This window comes from Channa argus, chromosome 1 (genome assembly GCF_033026475.1).
Source record: "Channa argus isolate prfri chromosome 1, Channa argus male v1.0, whole genome shotgun sequence".
Lineage (NCBI taxonomy): Eukaryota > Metazoa > Chordata > Actinopteri > Anabantiformes > Channidae > Channa > Channa argus.
The window spans coordinates 45,850,556-45,862,582 of NC_090197.1; the positions used below are offsets into that span (position 1 = coordinate 45,850,556).

Below are 12,027 nucleotides of genomic sequence, written 5' to 3' on the forward strand. Positions count from 1 at the left end.
AAACGTGCATGATATTTCTGTGCAGCGGAGGGGTGTCAGTCCATTTGATCTTTGTTTTTACTTTTTGGGATATGTCAGTATGCCATCTTCATTCGAGTACACAAACATTTATTTATAATTTTTTGCAAATTACATTTTTATTTGCTTTTTAGATTAGACATTATTTTACTCATAATTCAGTTTAATTTTGCAGGCTGACACAATGCAGCAAGTATATCTATCGAGAAACCACAAATAAATACATCGGTCATGCCACCATAAGATGATTAGGAATGGAAGTTGGTATGTCAGTGTTTGTGTACATATTGCTGTAAAGGAAAGCTCTGGGGTTTGTACCTATCTGTAATGGAACTGTCAGGTCTCACACAGATAGCAGCTTTATAGGCAGGAGACCAGACAGCAAAAATTCTGGGTAGAGAGTAGCTAGGTTGGCTACACATCTTCTGTAACCTTCCCTTTGATGGCAAGGAGCAAAGATTGACAGAAGGGTAAAGTGGGAGAAAGACATTAAAAAAAAGGGTGTTTCCACCTTCATCTAATTGTAAATAATAATAATAATAATAATAATAATAATAATAATATATAATAATTCAACTCCAGTTTCAACATCAGTAGTGAGCCCATCCTCTGCATCATTTGCACCAAGTGGAAGGAGTCCCTTTGCCTTTTCTGTTTCTCTGACTGACATTAAATCAGTGAGTCCCCATTTTATCTCAACTGCACATTAGGGAGCAACCTAATGCAGACAGGAACAGAGGCAAAGAAGGAGACTGCCAAGGACTCATCCATGGATCACTATGGATTTACGGATTAAGTATATTCTCTGGGGCTAGGTAAACAAAAGAGGTAAGAGATGCCAACACCTGCCACAACACCTGACACAGTACCAACCCCGGCATCATTACTGAGGAGGTGTAATAGTAACACAGAACTGTTTTAATCTTCTAAACCATGACAGCAAGGCCTAGTACAAGACTTCAAGACATATGTGTCCAAATACGTAAAAATATTGTTACTCCTACCTAATTGTTGTATTATTTCCAACTGTAATAAAGGCAATTAGTTATTTAAAAAATGCACTAGCCTCAAGATACCAATTTAATTAATAACAACTCAGCATTTAAATTGCCTGGACATTTCCTCGACAATTCACAGGCCAGCTCACAGATAGTAAAACAAAAGTCACATTTCAAAATGCAACTAGAGACTGTTTAACTACTTGACTCTGCAAGATGACTACAGGGAGTTGACAAATGACGCGCACAGAAAACTCAATCACACTGTTCTAGTTTTACATTCAGAACACCACCAGGACCCAGCTGTGCCGAGTCAACCCCACACCATCTGTGGCGTGATGGGCTCCAACTGCACCCGCTCCAGTGTCACACACTGATTGTGGAAAGGTCTCTAACTACAAAGTGATTTGAAATTGCTGCTTTTGAGGGATGGGTAGGGTTTGTTTCTTTTTTAAAAAGGTACAGATGCTCTTTCAATTTTAACAAAAGACATCTGAGATAAGCCTGTAAATAACACATAGTAAACAGCACTGGGTATTCCCAGCGGCTTTTACGCTGTCACAGTCCCCATCCCCAGGGATGCACAACCAGTCTTAAGCCTGGTAGAAATTGGGGAGAGTTGCATTAGGAAGGGCATTTGGACTAAAAACTGTGCCAAATCAACATGCGAACAAACGATACCCTGTGGCGACCCTGAACACACAGGATAAGCCGAAAGGACCAAAAAAAAAAACCCAAAAAACCAAAACAAAACACATTCATTCAAAACAGTCACTGAGCAATAATGTGTAGTGAACTTAAGGGGTCTTGGTTTCCCTGTATTGTGGATGTGATTCACATATCAAAGAGACCCAGGGAAAACGGTTGAGATATGTGTGGGTTGAAGGTGTTATTCAGCTGCTTGTGTGTGGGTCTAAGGAAGGCAATCTATCTTTAAGGAATGATTAATTTATGTGGGCTATGTCAGGGGACTGAGTAGCCTATTTTTCAGCTTGACAACTAAACTGAAAGTTTGCTGCACTAGGGAGAGAACACCAAAACACCTGGGCCCTAAACAAAGTGGTACAGTGGGTTCCAGTATGTGCACACAAACACAAACAGAAACAGACTCTTAAGACGACAGACAAAAACAAATGATGAATGGACAGACAGACAGATAGACGATTCTGCTCTTAATTTGCCAGTTAAATTGAGACTTTTATAATTTCATGCATCCCTGCTGTGGGAAGGATAAGGTAACAGCTTTTGAAGAAATTTCTTTTGCTCTTCTAAAAGAAATAAATCCAAACTTTTACTGGCTCTCTTTTGCCTAGCAGCTGTCTCGAGGGAGTAAAAACAAAGGTGAATATTTCAGATAAAGTCTATGCTTTCAATATCATTTGCAGAGAATGCACAGTTAGACTGAATGGACTGCAACTTACTCATTTTCTCTCAAACCATCGAATTCAATGCAATGATTTGTATATTGCAAACAAAGTGGTGTGCATTTCATTAGAGGAATTTTTAGGATGAGAATTTGAAATATGGGAATGCAGTTGAACAAAATGTCACCAAGTTTGGGAAACTCTGGAAAGCTTTTTTCTGCAGCCTAAATTGTTTGATTTAACTGTAAAAGGCATAATAAATTGCAGCACTTAAAGCCAAATCTAAATTGCTAGTTATTTTGTGTAAAACTGAGAATTGTTCACTTTAAGATTCTGAAACGATAAGTCCCTTAGGAAAAATTGTGAATAAATGTAGGCCTGTCAGCCACAAACACCTAGTGAACAGGGATCAGCTCTTTGAGCAGTTTGTTTCTACACAGCCTCTTAACACAGAGTGTAGGTTCTGACATGTGTTGATCAGGGGTCTGGTGCCTCAGTGGTAGATCATTGGGTTGGGATACAGAAGGCTACGGGTTAGATTCCCACCACACCAGGTGTGGATCCGCCCAGCCATCGAAGGTGACCTTGGTGTCGGTCCCATGCCTGGACTAAATGGGAGGGTTGCAGCAGGAAGAGTTTCCGGTGTAAAAACTCATGCCAAATCAACGAGTGGAGCATCTTCTGCTGTTGCAAACCCGGAAGGGACAAGCTGAAAGCCTTGATCTTTGATATTGTTAATGCGGAGCCTGATCAATGTATCTGATATTGTGCTATAACACCCTGCTTAACTAAATGGTTGTCTTCATGTGAGCCGTTGTTGATTTCCTGCTGTTTTTTTTTTTTTTTTTTTAATAAAATTATGTTTGGGGCCTTGCTATGCATTTCAATTACAGTGCTTATTATGTGTTTTTCTTCAAACTCAAATCACTGATACGTTTTGCAAAGGACCTGTATGTACAACTGATTAAAGCTGCAGCTGCATAATCATTGCGCCCTGTGCCCTCCAAACCACTCCTCAATCTTTGAATGTTTTTCCACTCATCACTTGCGGAACATTTTATAAATCAAACAAGACAAGCTTTATCTTAAATGGACAAATGTGTGGTTGTTACAGAGGATAGCATGGTGAACAAAAACCAGTGAGAGAGTACATTTTGACTACAGTGACAACAGTAACATACAGTGTTAAAAAAACAACAAATTTTTCTATTATGAAGTGTATTTAGCAAAGTGCTGGATTGAAATTCAGTTTTGAAAGATAATTTAGTTATTGCTACATTATGCTTTTTACTCCACTTTTTTACTCCACTGTACTTGCAACATTACTGCAGTGTAATTTTATCTATTCCAATGGTGGCTATAGACTACTTTGGTTTTGTTGTGACAATAGAGTGAAAAGGTTTTCATTGGGCAGCTTACAGCCCAATGACATGGTTGGTAAGTCCACCACTATGCTATAGAATTAAATATTTTAATAAAATGGCAAATGAACTGGCAGACATGCTTTTATGTCATTTTTAATTTAGTACCACCCTCAGGTCAAATTTCAATTCGTCCAGCACTTTGGTTTAGAACAAGATACCTGAAAAGTAATGAAATTTCTAATGGCCCCAGCTGTGTTAAGTTCTAAACAGAGATGGAGAATATGGTTAAGAATCTCTGTTAAACATTAGTATGGTAACTGTAGTTGTGAGCATTATAACAAATAATCAAAAATCATGACAAATCATTTTAATTCAGGAGCATTATTTAATTCAGCATAAATACATACCTGCAGCCAGGAGCGGTTGGTATTGGTTGATGTTTTTGGTTGTAAGAGGTGGGCACATGCGAATGGCAAAGGGTGACTGTGGAAGGCCAGACAACAGCCCGGTCAGCAGGAACTTCAACTGGACCTCCTGTTGGTTAGATGATGGAAGAGGATTCTCGCCAGCTATTAAGGTCTGACCTAAGAAACAAACATGAAATGGCTTAACATGGGTATTACCAAAGTTGTAGCATGTTTAATAAATTAATAAAAAATATTAAACATACTAAAAGTGAGGACTGCTACATCTTAATCTAATAAATACCATGCTCTGCAATTAATCATTATTTTCACTTCTATACTACTACTACTACTACTACTACTATGTCTGTTTACTAAATTACACAAAATCAGTTTAGCTGGTAGAAGCTCCAAGAAGCTGTGAACAATTAGGTCCTCATCTCTAGCTTTATTGATATAGATATGTCTGTTATAATAGTTAAGATGCATTAATTTTAGTCAAGCTGATCCTATTTAGATTATGTGTGGCATCTGAAAAATTCTATATTAAGAATATACAGCCTGCATCACAACTTTAAAGGTTTCCCTTAAGTTTGTACAGTGCTCTACAGTATTTTATATGAGTAGTTTCAGTCTATAAAATGGGGGAGAGGGTTTGAACAGGATTTAACCTCCTATATAGATATATCAGTAAAACAGTTGGCTGCAGTTTCTTTGTTAATGCTTGTACCTGGTTCACTTGTTTACAAAAATGTACATAATAAATAGCTTATAATATTTTAGCAGAGCCAAATCTGGCTTTTGAGAGCTAGGATACTGTACACAAGGCAATTGAAATATTAGGACAATTACAAATTATCAACTGAAGCTAAAGGACATAATGTACCATCGTCTACTTAACAGTATCATGAAGTAGCTCCTGCTCAAATTCCAGATGACGCAGCATATACATGAGATAAACATGGTGTCCTAATTCCGTGCAGGTGTGAGTCATGCAACTCTGCGCCCTGTGGTACAGTGTCATTTAAATCCTGTCAAAGGCATAAGCCAAAAAGGGTTGGAATAAACCTAATCCTTTTTTAGCATGGAGAGAACTGAGCAGTTACCTCTCTTTGCCTCTTTTTCAGGATTCTAGATAGATTGTACACATTTGTAATAGAGCTCATAAGCTCTCAAACTAATACAAATTTCAACTTGGCTTCACCAACCTAATCCGAAGCTGTTCTTTAGCTGAAGTGGAAAAGCGCATGCTGGCCTTGCTTCCTTGTAAGTCTGAGAATTAACATTAGCTGATGACAGTTGACCAGACCTGATGGTATTCATTTAATTAAACCCTCAACAGGAACAATCAATGCAAGCTAAAAACAGAAACAGTTTTAGCCTAAACTCAGCACTGCCAACATGAGACAAAGCAACACCCAAATAATCTGTCATACTGACACACTCAAGTCCATAACAGTTGTTGAAATAGATGATCTGTTTAGGAGCGAGGCTGTGACAACCAGCTCTGATGTAAAGTTTTTAATTTTAATTGCGCATTAATACAACCATCAACACAGGTGAAATGATGTACGTCAATATAGAGACTGACAGCTTCCACACTGACACCCTCTTCTCATCTTTGGATGGGAGGGGGACAGATTCCTTGATATAATTCTCATGAGAAGAAGTGGTAGAGAAGGCAGTACTTTATTGAAAGTAAACATTTTGCCCAGAATACATAAAAGCATGACTAAATTTTGAAAGTAGCAGCAACTTATAATAAAGACCCAAATAGCCAATCAGGAAATTTTGGCCCTCTTAAAATTATATTTAGGACTTATAGAAGGTTTTAAGATGACTTACAACTGTTTATGCTTAAAATTAAGATTTAGATTGATTATTGGAATATTATTTGGAAACTTTGTTAAGAAGCAGAATGGTGGTGGAGTGGTTAGCTCGCGTGAGTTTCCTTTGGGTACACCTGTTTCCTCCAATAGTTCAATCCCCCCCCCCCCCCCCCGCGACCCAAATAAGATAATCGATGATAGATAATGGATGGATGGATTGATGGAAAACTCGCTTAAGGATCTAGAAGAACCCTGTGAGAAGACTTTACATGTGGATTATAATCACATAAGTACATAAAAGCATTTTTCATGTGTAGGTAAGAGGTAAATATCTGATTAATAGCCTACACAGCCTCCCAAAGAAACAACACTGCAGTTATAAATGGTACTGGTTGAAAAATCCATTTGGTTTCTATTTAATTTCACACACCATAATAGCCTTCTTTACACTGGCAAATTTATTGTCTATCTAAATGAGCATCATTGCAGCTTGAAGATATAATTAAATGAGATAAGCACATAATTCTGAACAAGCCAACACAAACAAATCATGGATAAAATAGATTTGCATGTGCTAAAAAATCGGCAATGATGGCAAATATTGTTTTGTAGGCGGTAGCTCTTGCTTATCAATTTGTATTTGCCAGTCTGATGCCCTTCTTGTGTCAGACAATCAGCATCATATTATAACAACAATTTTAGGAACAGGCAGACCAGTGACATTCCCTCATAACAAGGAGCTTTAGTCAGAACCTGTCAGACAGAGCTATTGCTCCAGGCAGTAGCTGGTTTCAATGTTAGTGTGTGATGGGAGAGACAGTAAATTCCCCCCTTCTTATGCAAGCATAACAACTACTGCTGCTCCACCTTCTCAAAGCCCTCTGCTCACTAGTAGTTTGACTTTTAGTGAATAAAAGTGATACACTGATAAACCAGAAATAGAACAAAATAATTCCTCCATCAGAAATTCAACTTTTGATAGGCAGCTCTTTTCTAAATAAACATAGAAAGAGACACATAGATAGAGAGAAAGAGAGCGAAAGAGAGATGGAAAAATGATGAGATGGTAGAGAGACTAAAGAAAGAGGAATGGCCAAGCTCTCATGGGAATCTCTGCAGAGCTGCTCAGCTCTGGGAATAACTCTGTCCTGTATAATGGCCCGCCTAAATGAGAAACCGGCAGTCACACATCAAAGCAGAAAGTGAAGGAGTGCCTCGAGGCCCACACAATTCACAGTGGTACAATAAAAGACATACAGGGAGAAACCCTGATGCACATAAACAATAACACACATATGCACACATCTCTCATGCTACAGAAAGATGGCTTGCATTTTTAAAGAAAATGAAAACCATCCTTTTGTAGCATGAAAAAAAGCATTAGAGCAAGAAGAAGGCATTATATGTGACATTTTTTGTGATATCGATGCTAGTGAAGAGCCGTACCGATCATACTGTTGAGAGAGAGGTCCTGAATCCTTTTCTGGTTTGGACCCAGTGGAGCTCCACAAAATGAAACAGGGGAGTAGAGCGGCGACAGGCCCGAACTGACAGGAGGGGCAGACGGAATATTAATTAAATTCATTGTAAAAGCATTGGCACATCCGTTTTTGAAACCAAGTGAATGGGAAGTGATAAATGAATATTGCTTGTGCAAAATGATGAATGTGATCCGCTTTGTAATGAGTTACTGACCCAGAGGGAACAGTAGCATTTGAAAACAATGACACGAGAAATTATTCTCTGTATTGATAAGATACTGTTCAATAAAAACAGAGATGATTCCTAGAAATATTATTTTCACGATTGTGATAAAGCTGGATACACTTGGGGTGTGACCTATATTTGAACAGGTACAACAGTTTCTCACCCTACATAAGTCATCTTAATTTATCCACAGTACACGATGAAAACACCAGCACACAAAGACTGAATCAAGAATAATTCATGTCAGTAATTCCAACTTTGTTTTGACTTACAGACCTACCTGTCTGAAACAAGACTATAATAAAACAATTAAAGGGTGGCAAAAAATGCTGTAACATATCTGTTGTTTGCCCAGATTTGCTCACAAGGCAGACAAACCTCACTCCATTTCTGACGGGAAGCCAACTTAAGAGAGAAAAACTCCTGTCCTCCTTGCTGCTGTCTCCTCGACAGCAGCAAGGGAGTGCTTCCTCGAAGGGAGGCAGAGCTCATCAACGATAGCTAAACTCAGTGCACCCCTACCTACACAAGTCACTAACAGGACTAAATTTAGGTCAGAGGATTAGGAGGTTTAGAGTCAGTTTGAGGCGCAATATAAAGTATTCCAACTTTTAACAGTTACCTGTCCCTGCCATTTCAGCTGTCATCTGCAGAATTAGAATACAGATTTGCTGATTTTTGCTATGTATGTGTGTGTTTGTATGTACCTAGGATTGGCAGTAGCCTTGCCAGTTTGGGCTTTGAGCTCCCACAGCATGACTCTGCCATCGCTAACCGTGAGTGCAGCACTGTTTTCGTTGACAGGGCAGATAACCATGCGATATGGCCTGACCGTCTTGGTGACTCGGATGGCATCACACTGGGAGCGCAGGTCGTACACAAGCTCCTGCACACTCTGTTCTGGGTCTGAGGAAGAGAAAGAAACTGAGAATATAAAGAATATAAGAGATGTAGAAAGATGGGGAGAGATGGTGTGACAGGGAGCAAGAGTGAAAATGAAAAATGATGGGAGATAAAAAAATAAAAATGTACATAATCAGAGCCAATCACACGAATTGGAAGGAACACATGACAAAGAGACAATTATTAAGGACTGAATGTACAGCCTTATTTACTGCATCCAATTTAAATGCTATCAATATGTATTGTTTTTAAGTTATTTTAACCTACACATAGATTCATTTAGTAAAATAGGCACCCTAGACTGAAAAAACAAAAACTACAAACCCCCATAATGAAGTGTGGCTTAGCATTACATACTGTCACTTCATCTATTGTCATTGGGTGTCACCACTGAGATTTGCTGCTGAATGGATTAAAGATTGTCAGTTTTCTTTTGGAAGGTATTGGTTTAAAAAATGTTTAATGTTACATGTTCTTGTGTTTGAGAAACATACAAGAATGAATTAAAGATCACTTTAAAGTTAGTAATAAATTAAATCCTTTAAAAAGTTTTTGCAAATATTTTGTTATTTTAGCACCTATTGGCAATAATCCTGACTTTGAGTGCATGTGTAGATGTAGGGCTTTCAGACTGGAAGATGGCCAGCATTTTAAAATGATAAGACTGCAATCCTTTAAGCTGTTTCATATTTCTCTTATACATTTTTATTAGTATTTACAAATAAGGAGTTATTTAAGATTAATTCCATATCATAAGAATTGAAAAAAAAAAGTTCTTATAATCTTACAAATGCTGCTGCACTTTTGTACTTATGAACTGCTGCAAATGCATAGCCAGACCCCAATTCTGGCAGGTTTTCTTGAATGTCTTGGAGTTCTGGCAAAGAAACCTTTTGTGATTAGTATGCGCCTTACAGTGCAAACTGAAACCTGAGTGCTTGCTGCCACAATGTCTTGCCGCAGGTCTTTCTTTCCACCTGCCTCCTCAGAAATCTTGTTGCAGCCCTTGATAGCTTTTTTCTGCCACATCCAGATTAGTGTAGCCAAGTTCAAAGTTCATTTAACTTTGAACTTGTAAACTATGCTTCATACAGTGTCTCTAGGAACATTCAGTGCCTTTGCCATCTTTCTGTATCCATTTGTTTTAGAAAGGCAATGATGCCTTCTCTTAAGTTTTTAAGTCAAAAGACTTAGCCATTTTTCTAAAATGCAGTCAAATATCACACTCCACAAATCCCTTGCCAGTTCAGGTATTTGAAGTATATCTCAAGCACACCAGGTGCAACTAAGCCACTAATTAATTTCCATCAAGTGTTCTCGAGACAAATCCGGATTTGCAAATTTTTGCTCTTATGATGAGCAGCATGGTGGTGAAGTGCTGCTGGCCCACAGCTAGAAACTCCCCAGCCAACAGCCAGCTAAAGCCCTTCTGTGTGGAATTTGCATGTTCTCACCATGCTTTTGTGGGTTTCCTCTGGGTACTCTGGTTTCCTCCCACAGTCCAAAGACATACATGTGAGGTTAACTGGTGACTCTAAACTCCCTGTCGGTGTGAATGGCTGTCTATGTGTCTTTATAATTGCCCTGGGACAGGCTCCTGCTCCCTGCGACCCTGAACAGGATAACCTTTGTCAATACTCTTAATTAGCAGTGGGGGTTAAATAATTTTGAGTCCAACTGTACAACTTCAAGTCCACATAGTCAGATTGCATATGAAGGATGATATTACATTTTTTCTTTTTTAAGTGACATTAAATAATTTACAAGACTTTGAACACATTTGCTTAATAATTTGTCTTGAGCTACATTCCTGTTTAGAAGGTGGTGGTAATTCACTCTCCGTTGCTTGCCAACCACCAATAAGAGAGAAGCAGAAGAGGACAAAACATGCTGAGTCAGATTTATGCAGAGATGACTTAACAAATTCAGTGAATGGAGGACAGGATGCCTGCTACTGTAGAGGAAACAAAAAGGATCAAAACAGAAAGGAAACAAAAACAACAAAGAAAATTAAGAAACAGAAAAAAAGACGTAACAGGTAGAGTTGGTGGACGAGGTTAGAAAATATACGTAACTTACCAATTTGTTCTTATTTTCTCCTTTCAACAATTTATTGCAGTAATTTGTATTTGGTGGGGTAACTTCCTCCACTTCCTGTTCAATTCTATTTCTTCTGTAGATACTTGTTTTCTAAGTGCGATAGAAACACGGCCCCCTTGTGGATTTGGACTTCTGTTGCAACAGAAGTACATAGGCAAACATCTTTGAACATAACCTCCACAGCTTAGTACACATGCAGAATGCAGAAGTATAATTTGGGCTTTATAAGGAAAAGAGGCAGAGAAAAAGCAGGAATAGCAGGCACCTATTCCTACAGGAATAGACAGCACCTATTCCTGTAGGAATAGGTTCTGTCTTCACAACTCTGAAGTATAAGATTTTTTTTTTTTTTAAATGCTTCATTCTGTTGTATAAAATGAAAAAGTCACTCTTTGATTTTATACCTTTTGCTTTTAGAGACTGAGCCTGAGGCAGATAATGAGGCCATTCTATGCAAGTAATGTTTACTGTGTTTTTCTATTTCTATTTATTTGTATCGGACCTTTGATGCGTGCACTGTTACATTGTGTCATGTTCATCTTGCTTGTTTCGCAGTTAAGTAGTCGGGAGCGTGATCTGAATGTAGTCCAGTCACTTGTTAAAGGGGTCCCTAGTTCATGTGTCACCAAACTAGGAATCATCTAGGTAATCATTGTCTTCTTAAACAAATATGCAATCACTGGTCCAGCGTGAACAGTAGAATTTAAATAAAACTGATTCTAGCACAATTTGTCTTCCACAGTTGTTTTATACAAGTGAAGTGAATCGGGCTGTACTGAACATCTGTGCTTATTGTGTTAACAGCTGCTGACAGTGAGGTAGCATGTAGTAGCAGCAAATATGTTGACTTCTGGGGAGGCATCAAGATTAATAAGATGTCCAATGAGAAGGACAGCTCTGTTGGAGGGGTGTTTGAGTGGATTGGAGTCTGGAGCTCATAGTCCTGCACACCTGGTAACTAAAAGCAGATTCAAAGTAAACATCTGCAAAAGGAACAAAACAGGCTGGATGGCAGGAGACTAAGAGATACGGGCTTGGTTGCATTTTCACAATTTCTGCAATGTATCAATAAAGTACATACTTTTAAATCATCATGCTCCTTGCAAAAGATTTTCTTTCCTATTAAATGATTGTTTAATAGGGAAATTGATCACAGTGTAAGCCAGGGTAACAACACAAATATAAAGTCAATCCCTGTAGTATTATTAAATAGGCTTACTAATAATACACAATAAAATAATTATTATGAATAGTAATAATTGTAAGAGAGGGGTTCACCCAGGCTTGTATTATAATGCTACAGCGTGAACATTAGCAGCAGCAGATCTACCAACAAATCA

At 38.3% G+C, this 12,027-nt stretch overlaps 1 protein-coding gene across 3 annotated transcripts in view; it reads right to left on the reverse strand.

Moving 5' to 3' along the window:
• wdr11 (WD repeat domain 11) overlaps positions 1-12,027 on the reverse strand; it is a 56,423-nt gene that overhangs the window by 29,536 nt on the left and 14,860 nt on the right. For 2 of the 3 annotated variants that reach the window (XM_067526076.1, XM_067526095.1), the window contains exons 8-10: positions 8,392-8,608; positions 7,424-7,524; positions 4,152-4,328 (exon numbers count right to left, since the gene is read on the reverse strand). In XM_067526076.1, the coding sequence (XP_067382177.1) occupies positions 4,152-4,328; positions 7,424-7,524; positions 8,392-8,608 (495 nt within the window). The remainder of the gene's footprint in view (positions 1-4,151; positions 4,329-7,423; positions 7,525-8,391; positions 8,609-12,027) is intronic. The other variant, XM_067526086.1, reaches the window with a different exon arrangement.